The sequence below is a fragment of the Pogona vitticeps genome, chromosome 3 (assembly GCF_051106095.1).
Source record: "Pogona vitticeps strain Pit_001003342236 chromosome 3, PviZW2.1, whole genome shotgun sequence".
Lineage (NCBI taxonomy): Eukaryota > Metazoa > Chordata > Lepidosauria > Squamata > Agamidae > Pogona > Pogona vitticeps.
This window is the reverse complement of record NC_135785.1, coordinates 131,579,852-131,605,990: the sequence shown is the minus strand read 5'-3', so window position 1 is coordinate 131,605,990 and position 26,139 is coordinate 131,579,852. Positions and strand designations below refer to the sequence as shown.

At 43.9% G+C, this 26,139-nt stretch overlaps 1 protein-coding gene and 1 long non-coding RNA gene across 8 annotated transcripts in view; one reads left to right on the top strand and one right to left on the bottom strand.

The window, feature by feature from the left end:
- The window catches only part of LOC110078403 (protein diaphanous homolog 3), a 355,467-nt gene that overhangs the window by 104,875 nt on the left and 224,453 nt on the right, over positions 1 to 26,139 (top strand). For all 6 annotated transcript variants that reach the window (XR_013543712.1, XM_078390739.1, XM_078390740.1 and 3 more), the window contains 2 exons: positions 1,329 to 1,393; positions 8,126 to 8,230. Coding sequence is in view for 5 of the 6 variants with exons in the window: in XM_078390739.1 (XP_078246865.1) it covers positions 1,329 to 1,393; positions 8,126 to 8,230 (170 nt within the window). In the remaining variant the exon portion in view is untranslated. The remainder of the gene's footprint in view (positions 1 to 1,328; positions 1,394 to 8,125; positions 8,231 to 26,139) is intronic.
- Positions 1,300 to 26,139, bottom strand: part of LOC140705830 (uncharacterized) — a 32,789-nt gene continuing 7,949 nt past the window's right edge. For both annotated transcript variants that reach the window (XR_013543719.1, XR_013543720.1), the window contains 3 exons: positions 14,218 to 21,210; positions 4,491 to 4,574; positions 1,300 to 1,955 (listed from right to left, as the gene is read on the bottom strand). This is a non-coding gene — a long non-coding RNA (uncharacterized LOC140705830). The remainder of the gene's footprint in view (positions 1,956 to 4,490; positions 4,575 to 14,217; positions 21,211 to 26,139) is intronic.

The window sequence follows — 26,139 nt, the reverse complement described above, 5'->3', positions numbered from 1 at the left end:
AATGATATTAATATAGGTAAGAAAATGACTGTAGTCATTCTTTACTGTTGTTTAAATCAATAAGGTCCTGTTAACAGTAAACTAAAAATAATTAAAATATTTTGAAGCAGTAAAAAAGGTCTTTATAGCCGGATAATGGTTTATAGCAGCCATTCTCAATAGAGGGCCCTGGTACATATGAAGAAGGCCACAGACTGGAAACAATTTGTCACACACCACTTAATAAGGTTTTTTATGCAACACACAATCCTTATTTGGCCAATATTCCTTTCATATTGTGTTTATGACTGTTGCTAAAGAAAGGTTGAGAATGAGTGGTTCTCAACCATGGGTAACCCAGGTGTTCTTTCACTGCACTTCCCAGAAGCCTTCAACCACCAGCTGTGCTGGCCAAAGTTTCTGGGAGTTACAGTTGATACCTGAGTTACTCAAGGTTGGGAACCACTGGTCTATAATCTGTTACCTATTGAGACTTCTGCTTTTAACTTTAATTCTTCTCCACATCTTGACAAAAATGAATCACCAAATTTGTTTGAACATTGCTAATTTGTTGATTCATATTTGTATGAATCAATGCCCCAGATGAATCATGAATCAGTGAATTTTTTTGCTATAAAATGGCCCCAGAGACACCAAAATTGCAGGAAAGCTTCCTCTGGCTCTCCTCTACAATCCCTCCAAGTTTGGTGAAGATTAGTTTTCCTCCAGTCAGCTGCTAATGAGCACTTTTGGGGGGGCACTTTGTGGGTGTATAACTTGGATGTCTGAAACCTGATCTTCATCAGACTTCGAGGGATTGTAGAGGAGAGCCAGGAGAAGCCTCTATGCAATTTTGGTGTCTCTAGGTGACTGGAGGGAACTTTCCTGGGGGAGCCCTCCTCATTGTTGTATAACTTGGATGTTCGAAAGCCGAACTTCACAAACCTTGCAGGGGCTGTAGAGGAGAGTCAAAGAAAGTTTCCCCACAAATGTGATGTGTCTAGGTGCTTGAGGGGGTTGATTTATAGGATTTCAAAGTAAAAAAAAAAAAAAGGAATTGATGAATCAATTTGTCAATTTTTTGTCAAATTGTGATTCATGATTCTTTGACCTTGATGAATCAAAATGAATCACTGTTTTTTAAAAAATTGTGCCCATCTTTATTCTTGACCCCACAGACTCATTCTGGAAAAGGAGAGAAGTAAAACTGGGAAACGTGACTCACTGTTAGGCATACATTTTCAAGTGGTTCTGTAAAGCAGCAGTCTATGAGGAGGGAGGAGAATAATACTGGCAACAATCACACAATTCTTGTATAAGTCTTTTACACAAACATTGCTTTTTATTAGATATCTGTGTTGAACAAAACAAAATAGAAGAACTTGAAGAGAGAGCTTCAGAATTCTTGGAAAAGGTTAGTAATTTTAGAGCAGTTTTATTTACATGTTTGTAAAAATAGATGTTCGTAAAAAGAAAGATGAGAGAAGAAAAGGGAAAATATTGTGGCCTTTAGAAAAGTACAGTAGTGCCTCACAAGACGAATTTAATCCATTTCGTGGTTAAAGTCTTGCGAAAAAATTGTCTTGTGAAACGCGTTTTCCCATTGGAATGCATTGAAATCCAATTGATGCATTCCTATAGGCAAAAAACTCAGAACAAAGTCAAATTTGGCTTACAAAGGGTTCATTAAGTGCTCTTTAAAGCCATAAATATTGTGCAGATGATTTAAAAAATTTCAAACAAAAAACTTTAACTTTTTAAACATCATAGAAAAACATTTAAAAATCAGCAAACATGAGGCAGGAACAAAAAATGGAAAACATTTGTCTTGCGAAGCGCGGGCATAGGAACATTTGTCTTGCAAGTCATCAACCCCATTGCCAAAACCATTCGTTCTTCATTGTGGTCTTCTGTGAATGCACACAAAAAGGGTTAATCCAGCGCCAGCGTCGGTCCTCTCGGAATATTCTCGAGCTCTGAAAAGAAAAGTAACAAGTGTAAGGCTGCCTATACTGCTCACTCTCCGCCCCTCCCAGCCTTAGTTCCATTTTTCGGTCTAGCGGTTTGGAACCTCTCCTTCGAGCTCCATATTTTTCTCATAAAAATATATTTTTCTCCTGTGTTTTTGACCCTGACTGGACTTATATTGTGGATCTGTCCAACCCCTTGACGCGGACTGTATTTTGGACTCCGTTTTCGGTATTTTCCCTACATTTCGTCTGCTCTGATTTTTCCCGCCTTTTTTCCCTCCCTGTTCAACGGCTCCCTTAGCTACCGGCCTATGCCTTCAGGTCCTTTTAGCTGTTGTGTGGTCTGTTCCAGGAAGATACCACACCAAGATCCCCACGATCACTGCCTTTTCTGTCTTGGTGCGGAACATCTCACTAGGTCTTGCAGACATTGCAAGACTTTCACCAAGGCAGCGTTGAAAGCAAGACAGCAGCGGCTTAACTACCATCTGTGGGAATCTACCCTGTCAGCCACTAGACCCTCAGATTTGGAGATGGTCTCCCCTTCGGCAACCCCACTGCAGGAGGCAAATACCTCGCCTCAGCCGGGTCCGTCAAAGACTTCAACCAAGCAAGCCAAGACGCTCCCAGCAAAAAAACCGGCTAGTAAGGCGAAATCGAACTCGTCCGCCTCAAAGTCCGCTAAAAACAGCAAAGCGAAACCTCCAGCTAAGCCCAAGGAGTCTATGACTTAGCTTCCGCCAATCTCTGCATCCCTCCCATCTACCATTTTGGAGGATTCGTCGAGAGATAGAGAGTACTTGTCGGAGACAGCCCCTTCTCTGCCTCCTCGACAAGTCGAGCCGATTGTGCCTTCGGGCATTGCTTCTCCAGCTCCAAGTCAGCTCGTCGGTGTTACCACGGGCTTGACTTTGGTCCCGCAAAGCCCATCGACTCATGGGCGGGGATCTCCAGCTCTGTCGACCTCGACATCCCCTTCAAGGTCGAGATCACCACGCGGCAAACTGACTACCAAGAAGAAGTGTACCTCGACGTCTCCTTCGAGGTCGAGATCACCGTGTGGAAAATGCGCTTCTAAGAAGAAGCACAACTCAACATCCCCTTCGAGGTCGAGATCACCACGGAGGAAGCGAGCTTCCAAGAAGAAGCATGCATCGTCGACCTGACGCCGAAGTAAACATCGATGTCGGAAGCACTCCTCATCCTCTTCCGACTCAGAGTCATCTCGTCGGAACAAGCGTCGCCAACGTCGACACCGTTCGACCTCCTCCAGCTCATCTTCGACGTCGACTGATCGATGACACAAGCGCAAGAGGACAAATACATCTATGTGTCCTCATCGTCTGACTCCTCCCCACCTCGTCATCGACACCGACGTCGACACATCGAGGCCGAAAACCCTATCGGAGGCCGGCCTCAACAGCTTCTACCTGCTCCTCCTCCTTTGGATCCACTTGCTGCTACAGTCCCTGTACCTCAGCCCTCAACATCGACAGTAAGGATCGATGTTGATAAGCCAAAACGCAAGAGGAAGAGGGATGTTTTCTCCTCCGACCCTGACAAGGTCTCTTCGGTCCTGTCTTCCAATTCTGACCAGGAGTTGCCTACACAGCAGGGGACTCTTCCGGAAGGAGAAGCGGTGGGATCAGATATTGGAGACGCCAATGTTTCATCTCCCTCTGAGGATTTTTCGTCCTAAGCTCAGATGTTATCACGCCTGGCTAAGACTCTTAAACTTGAAGTTGATCAACCTGCACCTGCCACGGAGGGCCTCATCTTTGGAGATATAAACCAAGAGAGGTCTCCACCACCTAGTCTGACCTTCGTCCTGGCAATTATGGACATTATAAAGGAATATTGGGGACAACCTTCTGACACTCCTTCCTTGCCTCGCAGGACTGAGAATTTTTACCGGATACATGGCCCCGATACTAAATTTCTCCTCAAGCACTCCATTCCTAATTCTTTGATCGTTGAGACCAGTTGCACGAAGCCTACTGGTAAATCACACTTTACTCCTACCAACAAGGATGGGAAGAAGCTGGAGGTTATTGGAAGAAAAATTATTGCATTCCTGATCAAACTAATCAATTACCAAACTGCCCTGGGTGCATACCAGAAGCAGCTTTGACTTAAGATTCTACCTGGACTTAAGCTTATTCCACAAGAGGTTAGGCAAACCTTCTTGAATTTTTATGAGGAAGCCCAAACTGTCCAAACACCAACGGCTCTCTACTAGACATGCTGCGGAGGCAGCAGCTAGAATCCTTATGTCCGCAGTTCAAATCCGTTGACATGCCTGGCTAAGAGCTGCTAGCATACTGGAAGATGTAAAGAATAAAGTAGAAAGCCTTTCCTTCGACGCCACTGGCCTTTTTAATGAAAAAACAGATTCTCACTTGGAGGATTTACACAAGGCCAAGAAGACGGCCAGGTCATATTCTATCCAAACTCAACCTCGGTATAATAAGTACCAATGGCGAAGATCTTATGCACAGTACCAGCAGTCATCCCAACAATTCAAGTCTTATAAGAACTTACCTCAGCAGAGGTCGTCACAGGCATCTTCCTCTGCTCCCAGCTACAGATCTCAACAATCTCAGCGAAGACGATCTTTCAAATCACCTGCCAAAAAGTCCAAGAGTTATCTTTGACTCACTCAGCAAGGGCATATCAAGGTCAAGCACTACAAGACTTTCCCCTTCCTTTCAAATTGGCTTACTATCACAAGCGACTCATGGGTCTTAAACATCATCGAACACAGCTACAGGCTGGAATTTACAGAGTCACCTCCACTAGGGTTTATATGTCACACCTCTTTCGACGTTGCTCTAGAGGACGAGATTGTGTCACTTCTAAAGAAGCAAGCTATTCAGCCCGTACCCATCACAGATTTAAGAAACGAGTTCTACTCAAGATATTTCGCCGTGTCAAAAAAGGATGAAGGCATAAGACCCATCCTAGATCTGAGACTCTTAAATACTTACCTTCGTCCTCGTTGTTTCCGCATGATCACATTAGAGTCAATCCTGCCCCTATTAAAGTAAAACAGTTGGTTTGTGGTCATAGACCTCAAGGACGCTTATTTTCACGTCACCATCCACCCTCAACATCGCAAGTATCTCTGTTTTCTATTTCAGGGCACCATTTACCAGTTCCTAGCCCTACAGTTTGGGCTCTCCACAGCTCCCAGGACTTTTACAAAGGTGATGGCACCAGTCGCTGCTTACCTGCGTCTTCAGGGTATCCACATCTATCCCTACATAGACAATTGGCTGCTGGTGTCTCCATCCTGGAGAAAAGCACTCAAGGATGTCAGGTTCGTCCTCCAATTGTTACCCAAGCTGGGACTTACCATAAACACGAAAAAGTCCCACCTCACGCCATGCAGAACAGCTCATTACATAGGAGCACGCCTGGATGCAAACAAGGCACGGATCTTCCTACCCAAAGAAAGGAAGAAGATCCACAGGGCAGTAAGGAAGTTCCGACCAGGGTCTCGGGTGACAACGAGGCATGCGCAACATCTCTTAGGACTAATGGCCTCCACGACTCCTGCCTTGTCTCATGCACGACTCAAACTCAGATCTCTACAGTCTTGGTTTCTTACTCTGTTCAATCCCATGACGAACAGTCAAAACAAACGGCTTCGAGTGACCAAGGAACTCGCCAACCAACTACAGTGGTGGGTTCACGCTCCGGATCTCATGATGGGCAGACCATTCAAACCACTACGGTTGACGGTACAGATAACTACGGATGCCAGCCCATCGGGCTGGGGAGCACATTGTGGCCAACACAAAGTACATGCATTTTGGTCTGCCCAAGAGGTCAACCTTCATATAAATCATCTCAAAATGATAGCGGTCATCAAGGCTCTACGAGCTTTTCTCCCCATGGTACTGGGTTGTGGTGTTCAGGTGATAACAGACAACACCACGACCATGTACTACATAAACAAACAGGGGGGAACACACTCTCAGTCACTGCTGTTCCTCGCTGTGCATCTCTGGGAGTGGTGCCGACTATACCACATATTTCCGATGGCCATACATGTCCCAACCTTGGAGAATGCGCTTGCGGACCGGCTCAGCCACCTTCCTTATCAAACGCACGAGTGGGAACTCAATCCCCGGATATTCCAGGAACTATGTTGCCTGTGGGGTACCCCCATGGTGGACGTTTTTGCATCTCACCTGAACGCCAAGTGCATCAACTATGCATCCAGAGCGGGGATAGGCAACAGGTCTCTAGGAGATGCGTTCATGATACCATGGAATCAAGTGCTCCTTTACATGTTTCCTCCTCTTCCTCTGATTCAGAAGGCGTTGGTGAAACTTTGCCAGTCAAGAGTGAGCGCCATTTTCATAGCCCCTTATTGGCCTCGTCAGGTGTGGTTTCCCACGTTAGTGGCCATGTCCACAGAGTTCAAGAGGCTACCTATGTTACCAGACCTCCTAACTCAGGTTGCGGGTGTCATCTTTCATCCAGACGTGGAGACTCTACAGCTGACTGTGTGGAGGATCTCCCACAAGTCAAAGAAGTATTAGAACGGGCTAAGAAGCCATTTACCACTTTGCTATATAGGTGTAAGTGGAGAAGTTTCCTTAAGTTCACTGATGCCAGGGGTCTTGTTCCTTCTCCGGTGTCCCTTTCTACATTGTTGTTATATTTGCGACACTTGTTTGACTTTAAGTTGTCTTTATCCACTATTAGAGTTTACTTGGCTGCCATTATATCTTTTCAACCAAGGGGTTCACCTTCATCACGTTTATTCGCTCACTCTATTGCCAAGGCCTTTTTCAAAGGACTCACTAATATGAGACCTCCAGTTCCTCAGTGGTCTCTCCAGTTAGTCCTACGATCACTTACCCGTCCTCCTTTTGAGCCAATGGCCACTTGTGAACTTAAGCTATTGTCCCTCAAAACACTGTTTTTGGTGGCTATTACTTCTGCCAGGAGAGTGAGTGAACTCGCGGCTCTTCGATCTGACCAACCGTTTTTGCAGTTTTTCAAGGAAAAAGTCCTTTTATATCCAGATGTTTCATTCCTTCCTAAAGTTGTCTCAGACTTTCATCTGAATCAACCTCTTTCTCTCCCTACATTGTTTCCTAAGCCTACTACTGACGTCGAGCGCATGCTCCACACCTTGGATGTGCGAAGGGCTCTAGCTTTTTATGTATCCAGGACTAAGGAATTCAGAGTGTCTAATAGACTTTTTGTGTGTTATTTTGGACACAAAAAGGGTTTACCTGCATCGCGTTCTACTCTTTCAAGATGGGTTGACAGCACAATCGCTCTCGCGTATGATCTTCAGCACAAGTCTCCACCTGAGGGTTTGTGCGCTCATTCCACCAGAGCTGTAGCATCCTCCACGGCTCTCTTACGTGGCATTGATGTACCAGACATCTACAGATCTGCCACATGGTCTAGTGTGTCGACATTTATCACCCACTATAGACTTGACCTCAGAGCCAGACGGGAGACTACGTTTGGGAGAGTGGTGTTGACATCTGTCCTACAGTGACAACCCTCCGTCCGGTGAGTAAGCTTGCTAATCACGCTTTTTGTGTGCATTCACAGAAGACCACGATGAAGAAAGGGAGGTTACTTACCTGTAACCATTGTTCTTCGAGTGGTCATTCTGTGAATTCACACAATCCCACCCAGCCTCCCCTCTATCTGTCACTGTTGATGTCTACTTCTGGAGTGAATACTGTGGCGGATAAATGGAACTAAGGCTGGGAGGGGCGGAGCATGTGCAGTATAGGCAGCCTTACACTTGTTACTTTTCTTTTCAGAGCTCGAGAATATTTCGAGAGGACCGACGCTGGCGCTGGATTAACCCTTATTGTGTGAATTCACAGAATGACCACTCGAAGAACAATGGTTACAGGTAAGTAACCTCCCTTCTTGTGAGTTTTTTGTCCTGGGAGGCATTTGTCTTGTGAGGCATCACTGTAACAGATTTCACTGTGAGACTCAGTGGATCAAGTTGTTCAAGAGTTGTAATATTTTGCCTTTTCTTCCTCTCTCTTCCCTTGCATGCTCTGAGCCCTCTTCTATTAGGACTGAAGGAAACAATATGAGAAACACTGAAAGCATAATGGGAGTAATCTTGTCACTCTGAAAGAATGAATACAATGTTATACACTACATTCATGTTTCTTTTGTAGTTTGAAAATGAATTCTTAGCTCATCAAGAAACAAAGGCACAACTTCAGAAAACTGAAGAAAAAATCAGATACCTTGAGGCAGAAAAACAAGTTTATAAATGTGAGGTAAAATAATTTCTTATTCCTAATTTTGTTTATTAATATATTCATTATAATTGAAAACTAGTTTGTGAATCATGTTATATCTGGCTGGTATTATAGAAGGAGAGGGACGTGGTGGCGCTGTGGGCTAAACCGCAGAAGCCTGTGCTGCAGGGTCAGAATACCAAGCAGTCGTAAGATTGAATCCATGCGACGGAGTGAGCGCCTGTTGCTTGTCTCAGCTCCCACCAACCTAGCGGTTCGAAAGCATGCAAATACGAGTAGATAAATAGGTACCACCTCGGTGGGAAGGTAAACAGCGTTCCGTGTCTAAATCACACTGGCCATGTGACCACGGAAAGATTGTCTTCGGACAAAACGCTGGCTCTATGGCTTGAAGAGTGGGATGAGCGCCGCCCCCTAGAGTCAGACACGACTGGACAAAAAACTGTCAAAGGGGAACCTTTACTTTAACCTTTTTATTATAGAAGGAAATAACAGATCTCTATTTTCTTATGAATACTGTTTCGTTTTTATTTCTATGTATGTAGATATTGAACTTGATTTGACTTTTTTTTCAATCCAAAAGACACGTCCAATAAAGGGCCTAATTTAAGCCATTTTATTTCCAATCCAAAGGTTCAAGAAAATTCTTGGTAAGCATCCTTTTGCAAAGAAATATGCACACTGCACACCCCTGAGAGTGATTTAAAATGGGTTCTGCAAGATGCATCCTACCCTTCCTTTAACTCTCACTTAAAATGTAGTTGTGTTGTGTTCCACTCTTGAGCATAAAAGAACATCAGCCCTGGAAAAACATGACTGGGAGTTATCTCTAAATGCACATAACTGAGAGTGCTGTGTACCAGGTTATATGGGGCATAAGCATAAGCAGTCCAAATACACGTAGATTCCTTGGGAAATAACAATCCAACAATCCAGCTGCAGAGACATGTACCTGAGTACACAAAGTCAATCCGAAAGACACATTTGTTCTAGGCATTTTCATTACTCTGTAGCTCCAACAAGGGCACCACTTTCTGGAAAATCAGGGGAAGTCAGGGAAATGGAAATAAGTCAGGGAAATTGGTCTGAAGTCAGGGAAAGTCAGGGAAATTGGAATTAAAGTGTATTCAAGCAGTGGATTTTTTTTACCTGCTGCTGCTAGAGCATGATCTGTTCTTATGGCAACTGGAATACAGAAATAGTAGACGGCAAGTAAAACTGAATGGTGCCCTTTCCCAGCTCCACCTTTTTCTCAACTCCCCCCCCCCCAGCAACCAGCCTAATGTGTTTGTTGAGCTCTGTCCCTGCATGATTTCCAAAGTCTGCCTGTGGCATTTGCAAAGCAAGACTAGTTAAAAGTTTAGCAAGATACAAACTTTAAAGATCTAACCTGCTAGTACTGCATTTAACTTACATATAAAGATAAGCATGTTTTTGGGTAATGCTTGTGTATGGAATAGACGTTCTGACACCTGCTAAACCCAGCACAGAGTTGTAAATGAGTTTTGCTGCTGTTGGATTTCACAGTCACCTAGCATTTTCTACTCTGCACCATGCAAAGTAGTTTTTTCAAATGTGATTGATTGTTCCTGCTGGGCTTTACAGAGTAACAGCTCTCTCACCCTCTTCCCTGATTTCCCCCATGCATAAAGGTTGCAAATGAGGGCTGCCTGCTTCTCTAGATTGCAGAAATGATCTGCAGGCTTTTAAACTCCACCTCTGTTCTTGCTGCTGTTCTGCTCATTACACAGAAAGTGAAAGTGAAACTTCCAGTTTTGGAAAATTCCTACTTGCCAGAAAACAAATCTGTTAACATCTTGGTGTCAGGAGGTGGTTCTGTGTACGGCTGTGTCTGATCCCTTTAGTCAGGTCAAAACATATTATGAATCGACATCCCCCTATAGTCTCTGTCAAGTCATCTGACCGAGGCATCGGGTAAGCATCTGACTTAGTGACGTGACTCAGTTTTCAATAGTCCATGCAAAAGTGAATACTTCCATCTGGTTTATCAGCATTTAATCTAGCTCCTTGCGAACCTTGTCTACATATGGCCTCATTACTCTATAAGGTGTGACAGCTTGAGGAGGTGCATCTCCTTTATCTGTTTTATATACTACCACCTTTGCTACACCAGGCTTATTTGAGAAGACTTGCTTGTATTTCTGCAGCAAGGCTCTCACTTCATCTTGTCGCTCTGGTGTTAGAGTAGGGCTAATCTTAACATCTTCAGGGTTATACTGGGATTCACCCCTTCCTTCCCAATATTGTAGTTCATGTTTTTCATTGTGCACTTCTTTAATGGCATATAAGACAAAATTTTCTTTCCTATAATAAGGTTTAATCATATTTACATGCACCACTCTTCTGTCTTCTTCTCCCTCCTCCTGAATTACATAATTCATTTTAGAGGCTACTCTAAATAGACCTGCCCAATATAATTGGAGTTTATTACCTTTAATAGGTTTTAACATTAGCACTTCATCTCCAGGATTGAATGTTCTTTCCCTGGCTCTCTTATTATACCAGTGCTTTTGCTTTCCTTGATGGCTCTTTAAGTTTTCTACTGCTAACTCAAGAGATTGCTGCAAGGATAACTTAACCTGCTTCCCCATCCCATGCCAGTAAAAGTTTTGAGCAATTCTTTGCTTTGAATGTGTAATCCCTAAATGAGCAGCAAATGTCCCTTTATGTCCCTTTTCTAAAAAAATTCTCTGTATTTGAAGGGTACTATCTGAGAATGTCTGAAAATGATCTCCCCTCCCCTCATAGGATTCACAATAACTTCTCTGTACAATAGGTCTTCCTACCCCTGGTTATCTTCCAACCACTGAGCACATGAAGGCAAACCAAACTCCTCTTCACATTCTGCCACCAGTTGATCACTAAATCAACATACTTTTCTAAAGAAAGATGAAAGTCCATTCATCACTGTATTTTAAAATAAAACAGGTTTATTGATTACAGATATTTTGATAATTATTCATACATATCTTCTTCAGGTTTATCAATCATCAAAAACAATCTTCTATTTGATCTTACAGTTATTATTCACTCTTCTGACAGATCACACCTCAGATCTCCCAAATATCACTCTATCTCTCCTGACTCCACACTCTGACTCTGACTGACTGTTCACTCTCAGGCTCCGCCTTTTTAATATCTCTCTTGGCTCCGCCTCTCAACAACATTAGCCTACAACATGAATAATGCATGACTATTTAACATAATAAGGGTGAACGCCGCAGAAACTTTTCCAGCTTTGGAAAGTTCCTACTTGCCAATAAACAAATTTGCTAACATCTTGGTGTCAGGCAGATGGTTCTCTGTACAACTGAATCTGAAACCACATTTTGAAGATGGCTTCTAAGAGAATAGTTAGTATGCAGTAGCTGGATTTCAAACTTCATCCTAACTTCATTCCATAGCTATCACTTGTTGCTCGAGACAAATGCAAAGGTTATTGTAAAACATGCTACAAAACATTTGAACTAAGTAATATGGGAATTAGAGCTCTGGACCATTACAACAGAAGAACCTGACAATTATAACAAGTCAGCTATATCACATATCATGATATGTTTAGGTTCAAAGTCGAGTACAAGTTTAGATAGTAAAACCAGAGAGGGTGAAGAGACAGCCCCTGCGAAAAGTGGAAAACATGATCAGAGTGATGAAAATGGCAAAGAATTACCCACCACACAAACTATTGTGGCTGCCTGTGTAATCAAGGACTGTGTTAGGACAGCAGAGAACCTGTGGGGTTTGCAACTGGTGATGAAGAAGATATCATTTAACTCTTGTAACAACATCAATGAGTTATTCAAGCCAATGTTCTCAGATAGCTCAACAGTTTCATATTGGAAAAACAAAAGCGATGTATGTTATTTCTTTTGGCTTGGCACCATATTTCTCTGATCTTTTACTGAAACAGCTGAAACTGCCAAACATTTGTTATCTATTTTGATGAAGCTTTGAATAAGGTGGTTCAAAAGGGACAGATGGATTTAGTGGTTCAGTTTTGGGATGACTACTGTCATAACATTTCCACACGGTATCTAACCAGTGATTTTCTTCAAACTGCTACTGCTGAAGACCTTCAGAAGTTTCAAGAAGGCATGTCTTCTTTATCAGTTGCAAAATTATTACAAGTATCTATAGATGGGTCAAATGTAAATAACTTTTTTCTGAGAAAACTAAAAGAAGAAATTAAAACCAACCTCGACTGTAAAGGAGAAGGAAGAGAACTGAGTGACTTTGGAACTTGTACCCTTCCTGTCGTACATAGGTCTTTTGAAACAGGATTGCAAGCAGTGAAACGGGACCTGAATTCAGCCTTGGGCAACACGTATTATCTGTTTGAAGATTCCCCAGCTAGGAGAGCATCGTACACTGCTATGACTGGAAGCACACTATGGCCCCTGACCTTTTAGCTCCACTAGGTGTTTGGAGAATGTTAAGTGCCTTGTTTTTGACAACATCAAGAAGTACTGTATGTGGAAGAAGCAAAACTCCATCACAGTAAACCTGCAATTTGTATAAAAGCTGCAATGCAAGATCCACTCATGAAGTGCAAAATGGCTTTCATGGAAATGATACCTGGAGATTGTGAGCCATTTCTGCAAAGGTTTCAAAACTCAAAAACTTTGTAAGCTAATCAAGAAGCTAATGAGTTGTTCCATAAAATCAGAAAAGCTGTAAAACGTGTCTTCTGGTTCCCAGTTGTTAACAACATGAAATTATCTGAGAACTTGCTTGACAGAAGCAAGGTTGACAGTAGCTTATCAGCATTGGATCCTACTATCATTTTATACAAGCCAAATCTTGGAATCACTAGAATACAGGCTGTTCTTGAAGCTCTACATGCAGCAAATCAGATCAATGACACAGTAGTGAAAAAAAATCAAAGCAACGCTAGACTGCTTTAACCAAATAGCCCATAATGAGTTCAAGGCTCAATATCAAGCATACGTTGTAAAACAAAATGATGAAATTGGAATGGATACATTTTACAGTGGTATTTTGATGTCCAACAAAAGTTTCTCATACCTATGGACTGTTGTCAAAATGTGCCTTATCCTGTCTTATGGTAATGCTTCTGTTGAAAGTGGATTTTTAGTCAATAAATCAATGTTAATTGAGATCTTGCATGAAGAAATGGTTGTCATGCAACATCAGATTTACGATGCTGTCTTGAACTGTGGAGGACTTGCATCTGTTGCAACTGATATGAATCTGTTGCTGTCAGTCAGGCATGCTCATGCATGCTACACAGAGCATTTGCATTAATGCAACACGACTTATTCATTTTAAAACTTGTGATTATATTTGAATGGTGGTCAGGGAAATTGACAAAATTTGGTCAGGGAAAGTCAGGGAAATGAAAAATAAAATTTCAGTGTCAACTCTGCCTTGGTTTACTGGGTAGCTGGTGGTGATGAAGTAAGTGGGATAAAGGCTAGAGTGACAATGGTGGAAAACCAGGAATGAATCCAACCGAACAAGGTCTGATGCTCACTCTTTGTCTGTGGTGGTGGCAATCAGTTTAATGTTGGCCTCCATGCTGTTTAACATATGCATAAAACCACTGGAAGAGGTTGTCTGGGTTTTGGGGATTCATTGTCACTAAGTATGCAGATGAAACCTTATTTTATTTCTCTTTTACCATCTAAATCTTAGGAAGCTGTTCTGCTTCAAAATCAGTGACGAGTCAGTAATGGACTAGAGGAGGGTTAAAAAACTGGATTCATACAAGACAGAAGTATTCCTGATCAGTAGAAAGGCAAATGGGGGAATAGAGTTTCAGCTTATTTTAGATGGGACTCATTCCCTCTGGGAACATCCAAGGTGCTCTTGGATTCATTCCTGGATGCCCAGGTTCTTCTTCGTGGCCTCTGTGAATCACACTGAGTGATTCGTGTCTATGCGGAGCCTCATTGGAAGATTCTAGAGCTTCTGCTATAGCAATAAACACGTAAGAATATGACCCTCCCCACCCATATAAGTACCTTGGTGCCAAGCGTCCCCTTTCAGTTTCTTTCAACCACCGCATTGAGAGCCTCATAATTCTGCTTCTGTGAGTAAAAGAGAATTTATTCTTGATTCCTTCCTGGTATCAGTCTTCTTTCCTTTAAACAATCAGATCAAATTCAGTATCGTCAGAGATTTTTCCACCTCGCTCAGTCTCTGGTCGCAGCACACGCCCCCCTTTAATCATTGGTTTTTCTCTTCAAATTATGTTCTCCTATTCATGGCCCCTTTGGGCCCGTTTAAGCACTGCGTTGTCTGTGATAATAAAATCCCACTTTCCAACGGACATGCTAAGTGCCTTTTCTGTTTGGGAGAACAACATCAGACTTCCTCCTGTACCCATTGCAAAAATTTTAAGTGCAGAGTTCTTCTATCTCGCCTCCCAAGGCTAAAACTCTGACTTTGGGAACAATCCTTACAACCAGTTTAACTGGCCCAACCTAACCAAAGGGCCACTTCCCTAACCAAAGCAATGGAGAAAGCCGTTGCTGAATCATCTCAACAACGTCCATCGGCTACATCAGCTCATTCTGATTCTTCATCTGCATCGTCTAAGACCTTGAAGACACAGAGATCAAAGTCCTCGATACCAAAATCTTTGACATTGAAAACAACTTCTAAACATCAGAGACCTAATGAAGCTGCTCCAGCTCCAGAGCCTTCTCCTCCTAAACAAGCTAAGCCTACAGACATCCCATTGCAACCACAACAACTCTCTGAATCAATTTTGGTCAGATCTCCCTCAGATGATGACAGATTTCTGTCCCATCAACCCCCTTTTTTAGTCTCCAGAATGGGATGATAGAGTCAACCGATTAACATGCTCTCCTCCCAGTCCACAACCTTCTATTCCTTCCAGCAATCCTTCGGTTATTCCATCGCCTGAGGATTCCCATCCCAAACAGCACGACACCATTCCATATTCGATGCCCTCGGATCGCCCACCAATCCCTAACCAGAACTGTCAACATCAACAATCTCGATAGCTCGTTTCATCACATGTGGTTCAAACCTATGCTCAGCACGCACATCAAGTTGCAATTTGCCCCGACCAGGGTTCTGCTCAACAAACTGCGCCGACTAGTCGACCAGGTGTTTTACCTGGTTCAATAATACCATCCAGCAGTCAGCCTACTTCTCAACAACCATCGGTGTTGAAATGGCCACATCACTGAGAGGTTGCTATACCTCAACCTCCTCCCCACTTGATATAGAAAAAACCTTGAATGGTCAAGCAAATTTCATCCACATTTGAGGCTTTTGCAGCTCCAGCCTCCCAATATTTTTCTAATATAGTAGATGGCGAAAACCATTCTTCATGCTTGGCGTCACCTGCGTCATTTTATTTTACTGCTATGCCATCGCATCAGCAACCAACGTTTCGACACAGGCTCTGATATTGACAATCCTCTATATTCATCCTGGTCCATGGATACACGCTCCATTCCATTACCTCAACACAGTTCCCGTCCTCCAGTAAATCCAAGTCATCGACCCCAGCATCATTACGACACCAGGCTTGACACCGAGGTCCATCCCTACCAATCAAGGTCCGTCGACACTCGATCGCCATCTTTCGATGTTGATGATCCTTGACATTGACACATGTCCATGGACATGCCGCCTCCATTTGTTCAATTCATAACTAGCAATACTATGAAACTCAGCTTCTCGACACCGAAGTTGATCGACAATCTGTCGACTCCAGACGTGACCGTGATGGCTCTGGCCATGGATCTCGGCCTCACACTCCATTGATATTACTTACCTCTCCAGAGTCGGACATTGTCGATACCGACCCGCCGTCACTGGCAGAGGATTTCCAGACCTATGCCCAACTTACGATTCGCATGGCTAAATCCTTTGATCTGCAAATCCACCGAACATCGACAGAACCAGCCGATCATCTATATGAGCCAATCTCTAAAAATGCAACCACTCCAGCACACATATTGATGTTGCCATCTCTCCTTAGTACTGCACAGAGATCTTTGACAAAACCAGCTTCCTCCCATACCATGTCTAAATGGATTGATAACCTCTGTAGAATCCATGACCCAAGAGCCATTTTCTTCCAGAAACAATCAGTTCCAAATCCCTATATTTATTGAAGCCTCTCAATCGAGTTCTCGACACCAAAAATCTCTCATACCACCAAATAAAGACAGCCATTCCCCTCCCCCGTGATCAACATGCTCCCCCCCAGTTCACCACCTCTTCAGGGAGATTTTGACACCTGGAGTGTCCCAAACAGGTCAGAATTCAGCCCAGGGGACAGAGCTCTGTCCTCCTCCTACTGTCATGTCACGGCGTCAAGCCGGTCTCCTGCAATATGAACTGATTTCTAATGAAGCTCTATTTTTCTAATAAAAATTATAAAAATCTTTACATAGGTTTGGTTTCTTGAACAGCAGGGTCTGGCTAAATCCAGAATGGCTAAATCCCTACAACTACATGTCAAAAAACCTCCATCACCTGAGGCAGATCTAATTTTCGATGACATTAATCACGAAAGGACACCTCCACTTAGTCTTACTTTTATTCCATCGATGCTCAAACTAATCACGGAAGCATGGGACAAGGCACCATCTGCACTACAAATCTCAAGACGGACTGAAAACCTGTACAAGATGCATGGAACGGACACCAAGTTTTTGGCCAAACATCCTACTCCCAATTATATAATTTTTCAGTCCAGAGCCAGAAAGTCTTTAGTGGCCCCCACTATAAGGAGGGTTGGAAAATTGACATCATCGGTAGAAGAATTTATTTGCTCCAAAACTTTTCACTTAAGAGTTGCCAACTATCAAGTGGTGATGGGTGCTTATCAGCGCCGACTTTGGAACAAAATTCTCCCGATACTAGAATCCGCACCTAAATCGATCAAAACTGAACTGATTAATGCCCATACCAAGGCCACCTTGCTGGCAAAACTACAAAGGATTGCAGCTAGACATGCAGCTGACATGGCATCAAAAACCCTAGCATCCTCGATAGTGTTGCGCTGATACGCCTGGCTTAGATCCACCAGACTGTCTGATGATGCCAAGTCAATGATAGAAGTCCTTCCCTTCGACGGCACCTGTCTCTTTAATCAGAAAACAGTTGAGACTATGGAAAACCTTTATAAACTATGGAAAATGGCAAGATCATGCCCCAACCAACAATCCTTTTGATACCAACTACCTCAATACAGACAGACTCAATTCTATCCACAATCATTTGAAGAACAACCATATCAGAGATTCCAGCCATATCGACAATTCAGATCACAACCAGTTGACAGATCCTTTCAAGGTCCACCACCATCGACATCATCCTTTCGGAATCAAAATCAGTCCCATCGACGCCAGCCTTTTCGAAAATCCCAGATAAAGGGGAGAATGGTTTGATTGATGTCCTCATGGCTGATGTCCTCGGGAATTACAGAAGATGCTAAATTGGTCTACAGGACATTTACTTCTATATCTGCCATTGCTTTGAGAAGACACGCATGGCTGATGTCCTCGGGAATTACAGAAGATGCTAAATTGGTCTACAGGACATTTACTTCTATATTTCGATCCATCCATCTCATCAAATATTTCTCAGGTTCCAATTCGATATCATGTACCAATTCTGTTCCCTACCATTGGACTTTCCATGACGCCGAGGAGTTTCACGAAGTGCATGGCACCAATCGCAGTGCATCTCCGCCTTCAGGGCATAGACATCTATCCATACCTGGCTGATAGTTGCGATGTCGTACCAAAACACCATGAGAGCTACAACCATCACGCTCAACACACTTCAGAACCTCAGACTCAAAGTAAACTATACAAATCTCATCTCGAACCAGCACAGTCACCTACATCGGAGCCCTCTTCGACTCCATGCAATCCAGGGCCTTCATTCCCCCGGAACGAGTTATAAGGTTAAAGAAGGAAATTTGCCCCTTTCAATCTGACCTTCCATTCCAGCCCATCATGTTCAACACTTCCTCGGGCTCATGGCATCCACAACATCGGTATTCCAGCATGCCTGTCTCAAAATGAGGTCACTCCAATCATAGTGCCTGCCACTATTCAACCTGGTGATAGATCACCCATCCATGAAATTGACTGTGACAGCAGAGTTAGCCAGTCAACTCACTTGGTGGACATTGACGTCGAACCTCCGTGTCAGATGACCATTCCTGCTCTTCCATCCGATGGTGCAGGTCACCACCGACTCCAGCCCATCCGGCTGGGGAGCACATTGTCTTCATCACAAAATTCATCACAACTATATATTGAGATCAGACAGTTCTTTGTGGCCTCTGTGAACCCACACAAATGCAATTAAGGTCTCCTTACTTGCATCGTGTTGCAAGTGAGGAGTCCTCTTGACAGGTGCCCTCTTATGCTAAAAAGGGCCACACTGTATCAACAGCTCCTCAATCTCACTCAACTCCACCACCTGCTCAGCAACCATCCAAACACCCGGCACCTAAACAGGTGCACAAAAGGCAATAAGCGCCACCATCACCATCTCCATCATTTCAAGAGGATTCATTCACATCTTCTGTTTCTGATCAAGAACAGAGGACACTTTCAGAGGTTTCAGAAGAATCCCCTTCCAATGTTCAGACTCCTGATTCTGATGCTGCTGATTTGCACCCATCCTCTCCTTCTGAAGATTTCTCTTCTTATGTCCAGATGGTTTTGCGAATTGCCAAGTCTCTGCAATTGGATGTTGAACAGCCACCTCCACCAAAGCAGGACTTGGTATTCGATGACATTAATCAGGAATGGTCCCCTCCTCTGAACCTTGCTTTTATTCTTTCTCTGATGGACCTTGTGGCATACAGCTCTGCTCTCACCTGTCTGTCACAGCTGGGCAGGGGAACCTCAGCTAATGAGAGGACGGAGGGTGATGCAGAAGGGGGAGGAGCTGGATTATATAAGGTGTGTATGATGTGTGAAAGGGAGAGTTTCGGAGAGTTTGAAAAGATGAGAGAAGTTGATTGAGAGAGTGAGATAGATTTGAGAGAGATAGTCAGTGAGGGAAAAGTCTGTGTGATCTAGTAATTGAGAAACGTGATTAACAACTTGATTTATTACTTGTGATTCACCCTTTTTTATTTTGCACCAATCAATAAACACTTTATTTGTTTGAAATAAAAACTTGTCCTTGTTTGAGTATTAAGGAGAGGTTGGTGGCAGCAGTTTGAGGAAAAGTAGTGAGCACTCTTGGAGGCCTGTATTGGTGGAGGCTTGAGAGTGGCCCGCTACAGACCTCATTAAGAAAACTTTGTCTTTGCCTTTCTACATCTATGCAAGTCACTCGCAGAATTGAAAATCAGTATCGGACGCATGGCAGTAACACCACTTTTCTCAAACACTCTGCGCCCAACTCAATCCTAGTGCAGTCAGACTAGTCCAGATCAGGAGGTAGAGCCAAGGTTACTCCCACAAATTGGGAAGTCAGAAAGTTGGACGTTTTAGGACGGAAGCTGTACTCCTTTGCCATATTCTTGCTAAGTGTTGCTAATTATCAGGCAGCCATGGGAGCCTACCAGAGGCAGCTTTGGACTAAGGTACTTCCTTCTCTCCAGGATGCTCCGGAAGATAATAGGGCTTCTCTCCTTAATGCTCACTCAGAGGCAGTTACTGTGGCAAAACATCAGAGGTTAGCTTCTCATCATTCGGCTGATGCATCTAAGTCTATGACATCTGCCGTTGCTTTGAGAAGACACGCATGGCTGATGTCCTCGGGAATTACAGAAGATGCTAAATCCCATATTGAAGAGCTCCCATTTGATTCCATGGGTTTATTCTGTAGGCAATCCCCCATCTCCAAAGAGATTAAGGGGAAGCCGGAGAAGGAGAGATTCCAGAAAATTAGTCAGTCCTTATGAGCTAAGACGAGCCCTAGATCTCAGCCAGGCCCTGCACTAATTTTCCTTCCTCAAGTCCATCCCCTTTGTTAAGTAAGAACAAGAAACACAGACAATCCATGAGTTTACACTCAGACAAATCTGGGCTCTATATGGTAGCAAATACACATGGCCAATTAGATAGGTTAGTCTGTTCAAGAAAGCAATGCATGCAATTCCAAAACATTACTGCTTTATTAAGACATATGGTTCAGAAAAGAATTCAGATTATAGTAAAGCATTTCAGTTAGAAACATTTTCATATCAAGGCTGACAGATCACCCCCACCACTCCAGCTATAAAAATAAAACAAGAAATGCATTCTAAACTGGGATAATGCATAAGCGTAGTCATTCTTACGTATCCTGAGACCTCACAGTCCATAGTCCCACAGGTAAGGTAAAATCCAGTTGTAATCCATTAGTCCATGTTGACAAAAAGGCTCCATTCAAAAGTTATAATCCATTTTGGGAAAAAGCACATGTCTGTCCTTTCTCAGTCAAACTCCATCTTTTTCCAACTTCTCCCAACTTCCTTCTTCTTCCCAGGATGCCTCATAAGGAACACCCCTTCCTGGGTCTTGTTGTCCCGCCTAACTTTCTCATGGGAGCTTGAGTCGTTATCATGTTTTGTAGCAGAATTATTATGACTACCAGGAATGTAACTCTCTGGCTCTCCTTAGCAACTAGATAACCAGAGAACGAAGCTTCTCTGACACAGCATGTAAAATTTTCCTACCTCAGACACAGACATTAAATCAAGATGGATGCTATTGGGACAATCTTAGGACATAAAAACACAAATCATCACATATTCAATGAAAAGACAGATGATACTATGGAAAATTTGCATAAGATAAAAAAGACAGCCAAATCTTACACGACTCAACAACAGCCAAGATACCAAAAAATGCCAGTGGCGCAGACAGTATGGTCACCAACAATACCAACAAACATCTAAACAATCTACCGTTCTTACAAACCGCCAGCTCAGGGGAGATCCTCACAGGCTTCCTCGTCCACTGCTGCCTTTCAATCCCAGACTTCTACCCAACACTGGCAATTCTACCGTCAGCCTGCAAAAAAAGGGAAACAGTATCTTTGACTCTATCACAATCAACCCCTCCATTCTCCATCATCAGCCCAGACTAGCTCCATTCCTTCACAACTGGTCCCTGATTACCAAAGACACCTGGGTACTATTATATAATTTTGCTACTTTCTCAAATTTATAGACCCTCCTCCTACCAGATACATCAAACTCTCAGGGATTTTCTCAAAGTTCTCAGGGATTTTCAACCTCTCTTGTTGAGTAGAATAGTGCAAGTGGTCACAGATTACATGATCACCATGTACGACATCAACCAACAAGGGGGGCACCCATTCTATTCATTTCCTTTGGTTCACAAATAGCAGACAGTTTCAGCAGGAAGTTCACACAAGACCACAAATGGGGACTGGATCAAAGCACCTTCCTCTCCCTCTGTGAATGATGGGGCACACTTTAGGTGGATCTATTTCACACAGATCAGAATTGCAAGTGCCTCATATACTGCTTCAGAGCAGGACTGGGTCCTCAATCTTTAGAAGACAGACACCATGTTTCAGTAGAATCATTGCCAACTTTACTTGTTCCAACCCCTTTCTCTCTTTCACAAGATTATCACAAAGATATGGCAGGATAACACCAATGCCATCGTCATAATAGTCTGGTGGCCAAGGCAAGCATGGCTCACCCCATTGCATAATATGTCTTCCATAGTTCTCCTCCCCAAAATGATCCGCCTCTTCTCCTAGCACATTGGGATCATATTTCACCCAGACCTGGCTCTTCTCAATTTTGCAGTATAGAGAATTCCTCAATGCTCTTCACCATACTAAATGAGACTAGGAAGCCCTCCACTAGGCAGGATTTGGACTATAAGAGGCAAAGTTTCCTTTCCTTCATCAAGTCACTCAACAAAGCAGCACTTATCCCATCCCTACACACAATCTTACTCTTTCTTTTCCACTTCAAGGAAGGTCTCCTCTTTTCTCTCATAGTGTACCTATCCACCGTTGTTTCTAAACAACCTGTGGACTTTCCTGCTTCAAAGTTTTTTCAGTACCCTTAAAAAAGTTCTTTAAGGGCTATCAACATACCTGACCAGACATCTACCCTCCACTCCCCAGTGATCCTTTTAACTAGTCCTTGTTACATACAGCACTGATGTTACCTGTCTGTCATGGGTTTGGAGGGAAAGTTCCATCCTATGGGGAGTGGAAGACGGGACATCAGGAGGAGGGGCTGTACTGTATATATATGTGAAGCCTGTGTGGAGAAGTTTAGGAGAAGCTGGAGGAAGAGCTGAGAGAAGAAGCTGGTGTGGGAGTCTGTGTGTCAGACAGGGTACTACTGTGTGTCAGTCAGTACCAACCTGATAGGTTCAGGTGTCTGTATGGTTAGCCAGAACTGATAGGTTCAGGGTCTGTGCTTTATTTAAAGGTGTTCTGTGTGAACCAAACTGGTGTATGTATGATTGAGACTAAGCCACGTTACTGTATCTTATTCACTTGATCATTTTATTTTCCCTGTGTGTTATTTAAATAAACCTTATTCCTTTGTTTGTTAAAAAATCCATTCCTGGTCTGTGTGACTTCTTATAGGGAATGGTTGGTGGCAGCTTAGTGAAACTGTGGCATATCCCAGTAGGTCTGGGGTTGTCACATTGATTGGTGTCCAGCGTGTGGGATACGACTGGTCCAGTTGTCCAGTGGTCCAGCAAAGCCTTGGCAAGTGTGCCCAGAGCAAGGGGGGTCTAGTCAGGGACAATCTGAGAGCGCGTAGGTAATCTTCTAGGCTTACCTCACGGGGAGGTAGGCTAGTGGAAGAACGTGTGACCTCAGATTGGTGGGACTAGATTAGGGAGCTCTGAGGCAACCTGTTTTGGCGGGAAAAAAGGCTGAGGCAAAGCTGAGTGAAGTAGCAGTGATCTAGCTTGTCTGCTGAGAGGCCTAGCAGAGGGGGGTGGACTCTGGCTGGCAACAGTTGCAAGTTAGTGCTGAAGAACAGCAGCAATCTATAGAAGGCTGGTTCCGAGGCAAAAGAGAAAAAAAAAGTGGTCACTTTATTTTGAGGCTTGACTTTTGAAAGCAGCCTGTTCTGGGGGGGGGATTATGCCCTTGACTCGAAGCCAAATGGCAGAAATGGGTGAAGTGAGGGAACCCCAGGTGGACCAAGGTTCTGAGGATGAATTTGGCTCAGTGCAGGATGAGAGCACGGGAGAACAGAACCCAGAACTCAGGAAAATGCTCATAGCCCAACAGCATGAACTGAGGATGAGGCAATTGGAAAGAGAAGAAAGAAGGGAGGAAAGGGAGAGGCAAAGACAATTTGAAATGGAATTGGAGAGAGAGAAAATGGCGTTTGAGTTAAGAAAATTGGAACTGATGAATCAGAACAATAATAACAATAGAGATTCTGAGGTGGGCCAATTGTCTAAAACTGACCTGAAGAAATTCCCTGTATACCACAAGGGAGATTGCCCTGAGGTGTTCTTTTCCCTCGTGGAAAGAGCGTTTGTGGACTTCTCAGTAAGGGAAACTGAGAAGATGACCATTATGCGATCTTTAATCAGTGGCAGCCTGGCAGAAGTCTATGCAGAGATGCCAGAGGAACTGCTAAAAGATTTCGCAGAGTTTAAAAAACTGGTGTTTGCCAGACATGGGATAAATGCGGAAGAGCTGAGGCAAAGATTCAGGTCAATCACCAAGAAACCAGAGCAGACTTTTACCCAAGTGGGGGCCCAACTGGTGAGGCTGCTAGAGAAATGGCTATCTCAGGAGGGAACAGAGACCTACCAGCAGCTCAAAGACCTGATAGCGCTGGAACAGTTTTATTCAGTCCTGCATGGGGAACTGAAGTTCCAGGTGAGGGAAAGGAAACCGAAATCTGTGGCCGAAGCGGCCGAGATCGCAGATTTTATTTCCCAAATAAGAAAGCCCTTAGGTGAGGGGAAATCGATAGGTAAACCTAAAGAAACCTACAGCAAGTACTCTCAGGGACCAGGGAAAAACCAGCAAGGTGGAGGGACCCATGGTGAAGGGAAGCCCTCAGACATGAAACAAAGACCTCAGATTTTGGAGGGAAAACCAAAACCAGATGAGAAAGACTCCAAGTACAGCAGAAAATGTTATTTCTGTCAAGGAAAGGGCCATCTAATCTCAGAGTGTGAGAAATTAAAGCAGCTAAAAGGAAATGTGCCTCATGATTCGAGTGGAACCAAGCCAAAAGCTGTGTTCTGTGTCCAGAAAGAGCAAAGCTCCTTGTCACTGAGGGAGCCTGTTGCCATGGCTACTCAATCTGGAACAGTTACATCTGCTGATCAGGCTGGGGAAAATGGTCCTCTTGTAGAGGTCAAGCGCTGCTTACTAGTGAGAACAGATTCGCAGTTGTTTGAAACCGCAGGGGTGGACGTAGGAATACTTGACCATCAATATAGGGGGCTAAGGGATACTTGTTCCCAGGTGACCCTGTGCCATCCAGATATTATTCCTAGGGAGTATATAATCCCGAATGAGAGCCTAAAGGTGGCAGGGATTGAGGGACAGGTGATCTCGCTGCCAGTAACTGAGGTACCTGTAAGCTTTCAAGGCTGGAGGGGAGTTTGGCGGCTAGCGATTTCATCGACTCTGCCAGCAGCCGTGCTCGTGGGAAATGACCTGGCTGAACATGTGAAACGGGTGCTAGTGATTACACGCTCACAAGCTACCACGGGGACAGTTCAGGGGGGTACTGTCGAGCCCGAGACGGAAGCAGAGGGGAGTTCCGAAGCTGTGGTGGAAACCTTAACCACAGACAGCCGATTTGGCCAAGAGCAAAAGGCAGACGCCACTCTCCAAAAGTGTTTTGAACAGGTGACAGACGCCCAGCTAACACCTGAAACCCCAGTGAGATTTCGAGAGGAAAAGGGAATTTTATATAGAGAGACCCTGAGGAATATCTCAAAAGGGGGAGATGGGATCAGAAGTCAGCTAGTGGTACCTGAAAAGTATCGCCCCATGATCTTACAAAGGGGGCACTCTGACATGTTTGCTGCGCACTTAGGGGTGAACAAAACACAGCAGAGAATCACACAGAATTTTTACTGGCCTGAAATAGGGAAGCAGATCAAGGAGTTCTGTAAACAATGTGATGTGTGTCAGAGGCAGGGGAATAACCGTGACAGGACCAAAGCAAAGTTGTGCCCTTTGCCTGTGATTGACACTCCGTTCAAATGCATAGGGGTGGATATTGTGGGACCTTTGCCCAAGGCCACAAAGAGGGGGAACAGGTTCATTCTCACCATTGTGGACCATGCCACGAGGTACCCTGAAGCCATTCCCTTGACTAACATTGAAACTAACACAGTGGCAGATGCCTTGGTGGGGTATATGTCCAGGATGGGATTCGCCTCAGAAATAATCACAGATTTGGGCGCATCGTTTACATCGAAGCTCATGAAACGGTTATGGCAAATCTGTGGAATTAAACACAAGGAAACCACTGCCTATCACCCTGAAAGTAATGGGTTAACGGAGAAGTTCAATGGGACTCTGATGCGCATGATTAGGGCTTACTTGGCAGAGAATCCAAACAATTGGGACCAGAAGCTGCAATCCCTTTTGTTTGCTTATCAATCAGTGCCACAAGCCAGTACCGGGTTCAGTCCATTTGAACTTTTATTTGGGAGAAGGGTGAAAGGGCCTCTTGATTTGATCAAACAAAATTGGGAGCAGATCACCCAGGATAACCCACAAGACGTTGTGACATATATAGACTCTTTAAGGAATGACCTAAAGAGAAACCTAGAGCTAGCAGCAGAGACCCTGCAAGCTCAAAAGGTCAGAAAGAAAGCTTGGGATGACCAGAAGGCCAGGGAGGGGCACTTTAACCCAGGGGAGGGAGTGCTTTGGCCTAGGCCCTGCAAAGAGAACAAACTGCAGCTGGGTAGCCCAGAAATAAAATACTTGGGTCACATAGTAGG